The following is a 14,261-nucleotide window of genomic DNA, read 5'->3' on the forward strand; positions in this document are numbered from 1 at the left end:
CTTGTGATCTTTGAAGGTTGGACTCCAAAGTAAAACAGATGCAGTTCAATAAAGGGGCCCATGGAAGCCATGTCAAACAGCCCGCGAGAGCTTTCAGGAAATATGATGCGAGTTCCTGAACTATAACATGATACAGGGTCCTATACTTAAAATATGAAAACCAAATCTCACTTAGTAAGTCAGATTAAACCAGTGTGGTACCATCCCCCAGCAACAGCACTGCCAGCTTGTTCTAACTTCATGGCACACTGACAGAGCCTTGTTCTCATATTACAATACCAACATCTCCATGAAATATGCTGTTACATGTTGCATAAAACAAGGACTGTTTCTTATTATATAATGATGATGAAAGGTAAGTCTTTTGGAGACAAAGTAAAAACGTATCAACTGCTTTGGGTTTGCAAAGCAAAAACAGACCTTCAGGCCATCACTGTCATCATACACAACCAACTGACTAATCAGACCTAGTTGAAGCTGGAATCACAACTTGTGCAGATTTGCCAGGCCTACTGTTATGAGACTCATAAGCAGCTGTTTCTTAAAAAGTTCAAACATCAAATTCTAGAGCACGCTGCTTTCTGTATTTCGGTGAGCGCTGAACTCTCTCTGTATAATTGATCCTGTTCAAACTGACCTCACGGTTACATAATCACATCATCTCTGTAAAAGCCAACTGCACCTCCTTCTCAGTGGGTGGAAGACAAGGCCTCTGCTGCTGAAATGGCACAGGAGTTGGCACAGACTCTACCTCACACAGATCCCCATCAGTAAACCATCAGCCACGAGAATTCTGCTGAAGTCCTTGGCTGAGAAGTGATTGGCTGTGCTTGGACTTCCTTGCTGAAGTTCTTGGCTGATTGTGTGCTCAGCATGTGTCAGATATGAAAAAGTACCTCTTGTGGGGTGGTATTCAATAGGAACAGTAGGAGTGGCACCTAGTTTCGTTCCTAATTTTAAAAGCCAAGTGTCAGGATCTACACTACTTCTACCAGTGTGGTTTGTTGTCTTGTGGGGTGGGATCTGGTTCTATAAATGAACAGTAGGTGTGGCTGTGTGGCATCCCGTTTTCAAAAGCCAAGTGTCTTGCTGACGCGTTACTTTACATCTCATCCCTGGGTTCTCTTTTATAATATGGCGAAAATTACAAATATTCTCCTGGAATTGGACAGTAAAACAGTTTTCATAGCAGAACCCCCACAATAGCTTGCCGTGTAATTGCTCAAGCTTTTTTCAATAAGTAGAAAACACACACACACGAAAATTACTGACAATCACACCCACAAGTACAACCAAAACAAAAAACAGACCAACAACTCTCTATACATTATCCACTGTTCCTCACCGCAGACTGGGGGTTAATAGGGAGGGGCTTTCTTCAGCCAATGGCAGCCCAGTAAATGAGAGCAGCCACCAGCCATTGGCAGCCTAAGACAAATAAAGGCCTCTCGGGGGTGGAAGAAGCAGACAATGTTGCCATCTGTGCAGCAGATCTGCAGACAACATCATCTCCTTCCCACACACACACACACACACACACACACACGTACACACTCCATACGCCCAGTAGTGTGCCCTATGTAACAGCTGTGATGCAATGACAGCAAGGCATTAGGTCAGAGTGAAACAAAGCTGCTGGCAGCTGTGGGAGGATAGACTACGTTCACATCCATTGTGGGCTGTGAAACAGAACTGCCAAAACGCATTAGCAATAATCAGATACATTCATCTTTTTATCTTTCTGATTAAGCCAACAATATACGGGTGAGTGAGGTTAGAAGTTGAGAGGTTAGAAGTAGACAGTTAAGGTTACGTCTGTAAGCCCAGAAATCTCATCGGACAACAATTCAGCACTCAAGCACTGAAAACAGCACCCATCTTTATTCCCTTATCTGATAGGCCTGCCACACTGTGGACCGCTCTGAGGCCTTGGCCACAATGGGTGAGCCTACACGCGGTCTCCCAGCTTGCTGAAATTCCACCTCCACACACATCACACAAAACCCACTCGTCCTTTCAGGAACACGGCACACTCAACACGGAGGGCAACAGTCCCCAGACGCCATTGTCAGCCACAAGAACTCGGTGTTCTCTACCTAATCTGAATCTACCCCTCCCCTTAATGCAAAATGGTGATTTCATAACTAGGGGATAAGGCATATATCCTTCTTTATCCTTCTTAATATGAGTCACCTTTTACTTCCCTAGGTCCAACATCATCTTCCTTCTAAAAAGTGGTGGGCTACAGAGAGTAGAAGCTAGGGCTGGGTGGCATAATTTGACAAAGTCCTGGGTGGGGAGCGTGATCCAAAAGCTAGTGGGGAAGTGTGTGTGTGTGTGTGTGTGTGTGTGTGTGTGTGTGTGTGTGTGTGTGTGTGTGTGTGTGTGTGTGTGTGTGTGTGTGTGTGTGTGTGTGTGTGTGTGTGTGTGTGTGTGTGTGTGTGTGTGTGTGTGTGTGTGTGCATCTATTAACAACTGCACAATTATGCAAACTCTCAAAGCCTCCTCAGTCTAGTGGTGCAAGTAGAGGTTATGGAAAAGTACTATAACAACCATTTTATTTTCGAGGTCACTGCCAGAAAGTCAGTCAGAGGGCGAGTCATTTATGGTACGATAATTCACCTGGGAACATTATTCTGTAAAGATGACTATTTAAAAAATACGCACTCTAACCACATTAGATATTCAAAATATCATAAAGAGGTTAAGTTTAAGCATGGATTCTTTCTGTACTTCGAAGGCAAACGGTTTAACCTTCTAAAGACCAGTTGCAGAACTGGTCCCAACTTCAAGGCCAGAGCTCCAAAGTATTTAGCGAGAGTGAATATCTGCATTGTAAAGGCAACTTCACGGACACGTGCTGCCGGAAGCCATTGGTAACATGGCCCTTCACTTAAGCTGCTCTTCATTAAAAACGTAAACAGATGCAAATGTATTCATGGCCCCACTCGCGCATATAATACCCACTCAACATCAGCTGTGCAGCTCTGTCCTGCGGATGAGTAAGGACCTGGCAGGCCCAGGAGCCATGGAGGTGGGCACGCTGCCAACAAAATGCTTGCCCTCCATCCACATACACAGACGGGTCTGTGACAGAGACATGGGTGTGTGTTCAAAGTGGGTGTGTGTGAAGGCTGCCAGGAGGTAAGACAGATAGAAAACACACACACACACCCCTAATTTCCTCCAGCTACTGCACTCTATGCCCCGTCTTCTGTGAGACCAGATGTGCTGTGCCCCGATTGGCCCAGATGTTGAGCTTGGTGGTTGGAACAGAGGGTGGAGGGAATGAGGGCTGAAAGGCAAACGATGACCCAAATCTCAAAATCTGGCCAAAGAGAAGAGATTCTTCCCCTGGGCATGATGAAGCCTACCCGATAAAGGAGAGAGAGAGAGAGAGAGGAACAGAGGGTGAGAGATTGAAGAGATGAGATAAGAGAATGTAAGACAGAAAGGATGATTAATAGTAGGGCGGAACAGAGAGATGGAACAAGAGTGAGTGAGAGAAAGAGAGAAAGAGGGAGTGAGTGTGAGAGAGAGGGAGGAAGGAAGGAAGAGAGGAATAGAGGGTGAGAGATTGAAAGAGAAAATGTAAGACCGAATACAGAAGACAGATGAATAGTAGGGCGGAACAGAGAGATGGAGCAATAGTGAGGGAGAGAGAGAGAGAGAGAGAGAGAGAGAGAGAGATGGAGAGGGAGGGAGGGAGGGAGAGAGAGAGAGAGAGAGAGAGGCTCATCTCACACTACATGCCTTTTCTCGCCTTTTCAGGCACACTAGCTTTTCCTCCTGCTGCTCCTCTGAATCTAACAATGACCAGCTGGCTGCAAGAGAGCCTCCACACACAGTCCACACCACAGATCATCTTGTTCCTTCAGTGCCGCTTCAGTACCCCAAAGTCAGTGGGGTGTGGTGGACATGGACACACCACAGGGCGTGTTAGGGCCTGAAACCCAACAGGCCTGGCATTGAATATGGGCTAATGACCACCACCTGACCAACTGACCAATTGTATTCCTCCCCCAAATCAGGTTGCAGTGACAAAAACCAAACTGATTTGCAGGAGGGGCTCACCTCGCTCACCTCGCTCAATCCAAGGGGCGGGCGGAGAATTGTCTTTCAAACTGCCTAGGCATGCAATAGGCCAGCACTACGACCATATCCGTATCCGGTCGGCAAAACGGCAAATACATCCTTCTTCGAAAGGAATGACTTAAGTGCATTGTGTTGCTCAACTTTCAAAGAAAAGCACAAGTCCAACTCCTCCAAAGTTGACGCCAATGCCGATTCAAACAACCGCTCTTCGTTCGCCATAGCCACCTTCCTTGTTGTTCACCGTCACAGGACGGTCGTTATCCTGTTAAGCCCGCCTTAAGACTCTCTAACAAAATAGAGCGCTGTGATTGGATGATGTCTACGGCGTCAGCCAATAGAAATCCCTATGGTTTGATACTAGACGTGCAGGCTGAGCAAATTAAGTTGCCGCCGCTAGGGTGCGTCTAGATTTCTAGGCTAAGGATGGGCATATTTCACATTAGGAAAGGCAGGACACAGCACAGCGCTTTTTCTTTGACTGGTGGTGAAGAACTGTGTCAGCGCAACACATAGCAATGAGAAGCAGAGGACTCCTCTCCCTCCGGCACAGATGATGAAAGCTGGACCGCTTCGCCGGAACATGAATCAGCGGCGACACGTGGAGCTTTCCCCTGATTAAGAGCCAGGGCTCAAGATACCCACCCACTCTCCATCTCTCTCTCTCCAAGTCGACCACTGTTTGGCACTGTACCAAGGAGCAGCAGAGCCTGGTGAAATGAATATGGCTCTACTGTAATGATCCACATAGCCTTCTTGGTCTCGGGGATTCACACAGGTTAGCAGAAGAGAGTGAAAGATTTTTTTGAGTTTTTGGAAGGTAGGCTAAATCACTTGGTCAAGGCTTTTGTTTTCTGCTAAGAAAATTAAGGGCCCTGTCAATCAAGTTGCGTGACGAGTCGAGCAAAATCAAAACTGTCCACTGAACTCTATATGACCAGTGTGTGTGCATATGAACAAAATAAATGTCAGTCCTTAGCGTTAAGTGTCATATTCTCAGTGCTTACACTGAGTGCAGAGTAAAACTTCCAGACGGGTCCAATCATGAATCCATTGTGGTGGTCAAAAGATCATGTTAAATTACATTAAATTAGGAGGCCGACAAACTCCATTTCAGCTAATCTGACATTTCTAAAGAAATTAGAGACAATGGTTATAACCTTACATGGCCTATGTGAGTGCTGACTGCCCTCAGTTCTGTGCAGAGCTATGGCACTTCCATCAGAACAGAAATGATCTATGATCAGAGAATAACAAGAAACCAAGATAATGGTTGACACATTTTTTGGCACTGCCGAATTCTCTAAACAGGAAATACCCCAAACACAGAAACACAGTGTGGTGAAGCCTAAATCTCGTAGCCATGGCAAAGGTTGGTCTAGCCTGCTTCTGTTCTCCTCTCTGGACAACACAAATTCTTTATTGTTATACAGCTCTTGGCAGCAGTGGAAGTTTAAAACACTGGTCTCAAACAGCCACATCTGATAGACTAATTCCTATTTCAAGGGTCATAGCAAACTTTCCACAGTGGAAGTTTTTTTTCTCTCCAGATAGTTCTCACACTAAATGTTATGAACTGCAATATTCCAGAAAGGATCTTTACTTCTGAATCTCCCTTCTCCTTACCATTCCACTGCAATGCCAAATCAACCACTTGGCTTTGGAAGGCTGCCAAGTTCCAAAACCGGAGAGTGCGCTTTCCCTTGTGTTCCTGCCCTGAATGCCCACAGCACAGCGACCACTGAAGCACGCTGTCTGTCATGCAGTGACGTCAATCTCTTTTGACAGGAGAAAGTCCCAGGTGACAGGTTTATATTTCTCTACCTTCTTGGAAGATACTCATGAATTTCTGTACACCCGAGTAGGCCTATATTTTCATTCGCTGTCAAATTCTCGTCCAATATTAATGGCTGCTTCAGTGCATAGAAGTGTGCAAAAGGGAAAAATCTGATATATCTGCAAGCCCTCCTCATCCTAGCAGGACAATGATGAAACAATGATACAACATGGATAGATACATTCAATCCAACATATGGCTTGAGATCAGACACTTAATTATTTAGCAGGCCTGTCAAAGCTGGAGACTAGCTCCTGAGATGAGAAAGAGGGCGGTCAGAGGGATTCTCTAGACAGTTCACATACAACCCAAAATCCCTCTTGACAGTGAAGGACCCGTTCAACAGAATCTCAGGACCATGTGACACTGCACTTGCCTAGTAACTTGAGTGGCAGATGTAGGTTAAACCTCAATATTTTGCCTTCAAAGGAGGGTGCTCCAAATATACAAGTGAATAGTGATCGATTTGATGAATGCATGGTCAAGTCTGCAAAAATGGGCCTATAATATTTCCATACAATTAAAAATGGTCTTTCACTGAGAACTAAGCTGTGCTGGATTGCCTTCACCCCATCAATAAACGGATCCCTTAGCCGCTGTGCCGGGAGTGAACAATACTTCACATCCGCTGGACTTGGTCCAATGCTTGAAGGCTGTTCTGGCAGACCTAAAGACTGGGTCAGAGCAGACACGTGCAGTGTGGGGAAGGCGAGGTATTAGAAAACAATGGGCTGCTCTTGACTGCAGAGCACTGACCAGTCAATGTTTCATCCCAATTGGAATTGAAACACAGTTTTTCCTCCATAGAGTGGTGAAGTCCCGCCCCTTCTACTTCCGGTCCATGGGACCTATCTTTCAAAAAATTATGAACGGGAGTTAATGGAGAGATAACAATTATTTTTTGGTCCAGTTTGAATTGTGCCACAAATTTCACATATGATGTGTGTGAATTTAAATGATAATTTTTCACGTCAAGAGAGTACTGTTGTTCGATAGACTTCAAAAGTTATGTTGGTTTTGTGCGAATCCACTCAGTGGACTACATTTCTCGTCTCGAATGATGTACGTCACCAACGTAATGAAACGATAAGAGCTGTTATGCTAGTTAACGGTTGCATCTTGCTGCCTGCTATGTCACTTAACAGTATGTAATGTACAGTCTATGGACGAATACAACTTACCTGATGTGTTTAATGCTCTGACTCATGGTATTTTCTTCGGCAAGGAAAGCCCAATTAAGACCTGTTGCTGGTATGCTTGTACAATCTAGTGTGGCTGTGAATGAGCTAACGTCACTAGCGCGACTTATGGGTTTGTAGTAGTTGGAATTACGATCTTTCACAATGTTGTAATTCAATAGTTACGAAACAAACTGCAAATGTCTACATGAAAAATTGCCTTTAAAATTGACAAACATCATATGGGTAATTCAAGGCACAAGTCAACCGGGACCAGAAAATAATTTCTTTTTCGCCATAGACTGCCGTTCAATTTTTTTTGAAAGGGGCGGGACTTCACCACTCTATAGCAACTTGTCTGGACATGGCTTTGGGCATGGAGGGTTCTAATAAAATACACTGTAGAGCTGAACCAGAAAAATGTCAACAAAGGAGAGACTAAATTTAGCCAGTGATAGAAAGAAAGAAATAAACATTGCTACTCTGACCACTTCACATAGAGGGCCACTGGATTTACAATGGGAGACTGAAGTGCCACACTCGAACACCAACAACATTCAAGAGGCTAAAAAGATTTAGGCTCTCCCCCAAGTCCTTATCACCTCCTTGGCTATGAGGACAAAGACCATTAGGAACTTGGTCGAACAGGGCAAGTTGAAACAATGAGGCATCCCCAGGGGGAATAACTGGTTTGAGGGTAGGCTTACTCTCCACTGATGCAGAGCAGCATCGCAAATGACATTTCACAATCAAAATACACCATGGGCGGAGTGAAGTCAGTGGCCGGTGAATGTTTACATGTGCACTATGCAAAATACTGGACATAAGTAAACAAGTCAAAGTAAACAAGTCAAACAAGACAAACAGGTCAACTGTATTCATTCAATGGGCGTCATGCCCTGTCTAGACTCCACAAACATGGGGGTGGGCAGGGGGAATTGAAAATGCCATAGTTTGAGGATTATAATGCAGGCGTCCTAGATGCTGTTATTTCAGTTGAGAGAAAAGTACTTCAAAGTGCATTGCACAAAACTGTAGCCTACAACATCTGCTTGATAAACCTGTAACAAACACTGGTTGCATTGACTCTTCTTGCATTTGACTGTGAGGTCACAAATCACCATATTAAGCCAAGTGAGCACAAGGCATTGCTTTCAGTGGTCCTATGGATGTAGCTTTAGGTTGCTTAAAATTAACAGTCTTAAACAAGGTGCTTTCTGCCATCGTAATCCCAGATGTCAACACTAAATTAAGTGGAAAAGATGATACACAAATGTCTTTCTTTTCAGACTTTTTCACACAAGCACTTTAAGGAGCAGACATATTGTCAGGTAGGCCTTCTACCTGAAATAGATGTTTGCAATGAATTTCTCCTAATCTAGCTAAGTAAGAGAAAACACTGTTAATGTTGTCTTTCAAAATGCATACAAACATGAACACTTTTCCTAGATGTCATCTCTCTGGGAGGCCTTCACATTCAGATAACTGAATGAAGGCCAGCTAAGATTTCCATCTCCCAGGGCCAAGAACAAAACAACCTTGTGCAACCCTGTGTCTCATCCTTACCAAAAGCCCACAGTGGCGGGCTCCCAGTGGGGTCGGCCTAATACAAGCCTTGCCCGGCTAACGCTTTGTTAGTTACAAAAAGTACCTCAGCAGGGAGAGCCAACAAATCCAATCCCTCTCAAACGAGCTTGAAATAGAAATGGTGTTCATACAGACTTAATGATCGATTGATTCCAACCCCCTACGCAGAGCAACCTCTTGCAAAGTCAGGTGGATGGAACGCGATGTGGGGAGCTGTGTGATCGTACTGATGAGGATACTTTGAGAGTGGACACGCACACGCACACACACGTGGGTAATTGACTTCAAATTGAAAGTGACTTCTGGAACATTTTGCATTTCCTTTACTTAATATTGGAACAGGCTAAGGCTCAATTGTGACTCTTCACTCACAATTTTCAGAATAAAAACTTGCTGAACGAGGTAGGCTATGCTGAGCCTACAAAGAAGTCAGGTTAACAAGTATTCCAGGGATGGCAGTGTCCCCCCCCCCCATATCATATTTTATTAGTTGTGTAAATATATTGCCGTGTTTATTGCTGCTGAAATTCTGCCCTGCATGGCAATGCTGGAAGAGAGAAAACTCATCTTAAGGCACCTGAGGGCTTTCCCTTAACACAGTGACAGAAAATCTTTCCACACCTTTGGCCATCGTGCATTATTAGTCTGCCTTAATCAGGAAGGGATGTATAACATCCATTAGCTGATGGGTATATCTGGATGTATCAACAAAAACAATTAAACGTGTGTGTGTGTGTGGGTGAGCGAGAACCAGAAAAGTCCATTAATACACCAGTCACCATTTACTGATGTTTTGACCTGCACAGAGAGAATGAAACAAACTAAAATTTACCAAAAAACAACATGGGCTGTCCCTGACAAGAAAAAACAAGCAGCATATATTCCACACTGTGTTCAGGCTCTGTAATCTCCCAGCTCCATATACCCAGCAAAACCACCACTGAATTCAGGACTTAATAGTCTCTAAAATTAAACTTGGGCATGAAATTTAGGACATCTTTCAGTTGTGACTGTTGTTTCACTGTATGTGACAGTGGGCAGTGAAAGGATGGGGTGCTGAGGATATTTTCCTGGCTCCGAGCAATCAATCTTTTCACAGAGCAATCCACAGAGAGAGAGAGAGAGAGAGAGAGAGAGAGAGAGAGAGGAGGAATTCTTCCTTTCTTAAATCACCAGCGAGAATCCCTTGGGGACAAACGGACGCTGATGCTCGTCTAAATGATGTCAGAAGTGATATAACGAACATACAGGGACAAGACGGATGAGAAGCATGGGGTCTCTGGGAAGCTGGCAAACATCTCTTCCACTCATTACATGGTGCCCTCCTGGCTTGGACAAAAGAGCCGCAATTCATCTGCTCTGCTGTGGGAAAGTCTTTAGTCACAGCTGAAGCTGATTTGGATATTTAATAAATTAGGAGGGTAGAAGTGGATAGGTTGCATGCCAACAGTATGCAGAGAAAGTGAGTGCAAGTGTGTGTGTGTGTAAGAGTGTGTGTGTGTGAGTGAGAGAGAGAGAGAGAGAATGAAGAAGACCAGCAAGGAGACTGATCACAGATTTCTGTGAATACTCCTTAACCAATTTAGAATGTAAAAACAAAGCTGTGGCGAAACACATCATCAGTGCTCTGATGCATGTAACTTCTAAGACTGCCTGGTTTGATGCAGTCACACTGTAAGCCTTCCAGGGAACAACCGCTTTTCATCGTTACATTCAGATGGGATTCCCTACCTGGCATTCACCTTGATTTTTCACTATGTACTGTTTTTAGATCAAAGCCAGCAGTGTGTCCCTCATACTCCCACTAGCCTAATATAAAAAGTAAAACAGCCCCCTTTGAAACTGACAGTACATGGGTAATGGCAACTATGCATAACAGACAAAGACATGTTGTAGACTAGTCTTGGCACAGTTGATTGCACACAATCTATAAAAAATATTTGTTCATCATGCAGAAATATAGCTTTGGTGAGAAAGAAAAGCCAAGATAAATGCACTGCCCATAGTTCTCACTAGTCTCACATAGTTCTCTCCTTAAAATTTGGTTCAGGTTTGGCAGTGAAAGCTAATGTTAAATATTATGTCCAATAGACAGAAGGCTTACACAGGGCAAATTTCGAGGTAAAGATGGCATACTTCAGTTGTCATTCCTCAACTGTAACAAATTCCTCAAACACAGCATCCGTTGACTAATCTCAATACCAAGGAACAAGTAGGAAGCCGAATGCCTACTGCCAAACTCAATGAAATAGTCTTACTATCTACTGCTAAATAGGCTATCAGTCGAGGCCACAGAGGTATGACTTGGGAGGACAAGTACAATAGGTACATAATTATAAGAAACTAACTATTATTACGTTAGCTTACTCCCACTATCACATATGATTAAAACCGTTATCTTACCGTACTATATCAAAACGTTAGTTTCTCTTGTTCTTACAAACTTCCGTGAATTACAACCCCAATGCCACAAGTACAACCAACAGAGCTGTCTCATTAACGTTTAAAAACCGGGGTCTCTTCACCATCTGTAACATTACTTTAAATAGTGGTGACGTGGTTATTGGCAAGTCGGAGATAACGTTACTGTATAACATTATATTGAATCATGTAAATGCTAAATCAGCAAAAAATGAATTAGCGTAACGTTACCTAAAGCTACCGCTAACGTGCCCCAGGTGGGTTACCACCAAGCAACTCACAAGGCTATTTCCTGATGTAATGAGCCCGCTGACTAAGTCAACCACTGCATCAATCAACACATGTCCACCTAAACTGTTTTCAGTAATGAAGCAAAAACGTTTACCAAAAAGCTAACCTTATCAACAGTTAACGTTTGTCAGATAGCCATTCGTTAACGTTAGTCTGCCAGATGAGTAGCTAGCGTTAGCACACAGCGATATCTCCCCCCTGTAAGGTTAGCCAAAAACTCTGTAGGTTGTTTGTTAGCTATATGTGACCAACAACGTACAGACCAGGATTTACCAAATGTTAGATTTCAATAAGTTGCATTAGGGATGGCTACAATAAAGTAACTTAACAGCCTAGTTATGCAGAGTGGCTGACTTTGCAACCCCGTGCCAGTGACAATCTGGTAACGTTATAGCCACAAATCATACTACAATGTTTCAATGGACACACATTCAAAAGCCAAAAGTGTAACATTATATCATTTCTACATGCTGTTGTCTACGTTAAGTGGCAAACCATAGCTTTCTTGCAATACACTGAGCTAGGAAAACGGATATTACCTGGCTGGACGGGTTGGCTAGTTAGCTAGGTCTCGTTAAAATTACAATTATTTGGCTAACGACCTAGCGATCAAAACGTTAACATTATTTGGCTGTTGCAGCTAAAATTGAACACAGAGTTGGCACTTCTGCAAATTTCAGTAAACATTAAACTTGATTACACACAGATAAACAGTCGAATTACGTTGGGTTCATTGCATTCTTCAAAAAGCATAACGATATACCAACCAATCAATTTGAGTAAGATTTTGATTAGGAACTTCATGGCTTCATAATCAACATAATAAGCAATAGCTAACATAGCACTTGCAATGGTGAGGGACCAGGTTGGATGGCTAGACGGCTAAGTAGCCAGACCAGTAAAGCTAATCTTACCTACCAAAGGCCCTGGTGGGTTTCTGTTCCCAAATCTTAGCATGATAGCCTAGCTTACTATTTCGCTCCCTTTTTTTAAATCTAAGCTAGCGAGGTAGCTTTAACAGCTTGATTACAACGAAGCCCTGCTATCGTTAGCCGCTGTATTGGGCCTGTTATGGCTCCGTCCAAGGTCCTCGGTCCCTCTCGAATTATACAGCCGAGACAAAAACTACAAGCGATAAACCTACCAATCGGTTGTGGCCCACCGACCGGACAAAATAACACAAAATTTACATCATTAAGTACCGAAATATTTCGGGTTCGCCGTGCATCTATATCCTTATTGACTAAAATGGATACTGTTGCGGAAAAAATCGGAGAAAAAAAACTCACCGCATTAATTTCTCTTCTTCTCGTAGATCCAAGATGGCTGTGTGTATTCCACAACTGAGGATGCTGGGTGAATGGCCTTTACCCTCTGACCTCACCTCGACCTCCAAAGCAATTTCTCAGGCGCAACCTTTGCAGTTGCCAACCAGTATAAAATCGTTTAGATAGCAATACTGATATTAATAATTATAATAGTAACAACAATGATTATTTAGCCTACAATAATGTCAACAACAACAATAATGTCATCATCTGCAGCAGCAATAGGCCTACTAGGCTACTATAATAAAACATCAACATTAGTAGTGGTAGGGCCTAGTAATAGTAGTAGGCTAGTAATATTAGTAGTAGTAGTAGTATTGTAATTCACTATTAGCTGGCTTACCTGCTTGTGTAATAAGATCATTACAACTGATTAGGACATATGTAGTCCTCTCCTAGTTACTCTCATGGCTCCCTATAGTAACCAGAATTAAATTTAAATCTCTCACTTTGGCCTATGGACACTGACTGGATCTGCTCCTTGTTATTTTAATTCAATAATCAAGACGTACATCCCCAACCGCCCACTGCGGTCTTCTGATGAGCGTCTGTTGTGTCGACCAGTCATAAACGCTAGGTCTAATTCAAGCCTCTTTTCCTTAGTGGTTCCATTTTGGTGGAATTAGTTGCCCAGTGCTCTTCGTTCCTGTGATAGCTTTGGGTTATTTATGAGCTGTTCAACATGCACTTAGTTCTTTAAGTGCATCTTCTGCGTTATGGTTTGTATAATATTGTTTTATTTCCATTAGGCTGTTGATTAATTTGACATTATTGTTTATTATTGATATTCTCCTTAATGTAGTCTTACCATGTTATTGTTTTTATATTATTGATTGAATGGACTTTATTGTTTATTATTACTTTACCCCCTCATTTTCATTGTTTATTTCATTAGGCTATTGATTGAATTGACATTATTGTTTATTATTGCTATTCTCCTTATTATAGTCTGACCAACAATTTAATCTGTTATATTGTTTTGTATTTGTATGTCGCTTTGGACAAAAGCGTCTGCCAAATCCTATAACCATAACCACAGTAGTAGTATTAGTAGTATTGTTGTTGTTGTTGTTAGCCTATTATTATATTGTAACACTGTGGACAAGCTCAGGGATAGAGATGGGGGCTAGAGGTGAAGTTTCTGTTGCTGTAGGTTTTATTTGCCTATTCATCTTACAGCCTAGGCACCAGGCAGCAGAAGATGTCCACCCAAGTAATTGACCACCCCCCACCCCAATCATAAACCCATCACAAATGGTTGGCACTTTCTTTGACACTGGATGGAGCAGGAGACACACAAACAGGGGGGAAAAGGGGGAACACTAGGGACATGCAGTCCAACAGGGGGTAAATGCCCTTGGCGCTATTCTATTTTAAAATCCCAGCTCAGTTATGTTAGATAGATATGTTTTTAGTTTGTTTTCCTCTCACATAATGGCTGGCAGTGAATTATATGGCTGTTGACAGGAAATTTGAATAAAATTGTTAAGGCCTTCCTGTAGGCGTATACAAACCAAAAGAGTATAT

At 42.9% G+C, this 14,261-nt stretch overlaps 1 protein-coding gene across 4 annotated transcripts in view; it reads right to left on the minus strand.

The window, feature by feature from the left end:
- The window catches only part of LOC143136075 (CCR4-NOT transcription complex subunit 2-like), a 39,246-nt gene extending 26,494 nt beyond the window's left edge, over positions 1–12,752 (minus strand). The window contains exon 1 of one of the 4 annotated variants that reach the window (XM_076296557.1): positions 12,696–12,752. Coding sequence is in view for 3 of the 4 variants with exons in the window: in XM_076296555.1 (XP_076152670.1) it covers positions 12,325–12,363 (39 nt within the window). In the remaining variant the exon portion in view is untranslated. Of the gene's footprint in view, positions 1–12,324; positions 12,569–12,695 lie in introns of those variants that run through there. The other 3 variants (XM_076296555.1, XM_076296556.1, XM_076296558.1) reach the window with 3 other exon arrangements.
- Between the last annotated feature and the right edge of the window lie 1,509 nt (positions 12,753–14,261).

This window comes from Alosa pseudoharengus, unplaced genomic scaffold (genome assembly GCF_046254945.1).
Source record: "Alosa pseudoharengus isolate Yale_2024_CS ecotype anadromous, Long Island Sound unplaced genomic scaffold, YU_APseudo_1.1 YU_APseudo_1.1_scf_20, whole genome shotgun sequence".
Lineage (NCBI taxonomy): Eukaryota > Metazoa > Chordata > Actinopteri > Clupeiformes > Clupeidae > Alosa > Alosa pseudoharengus.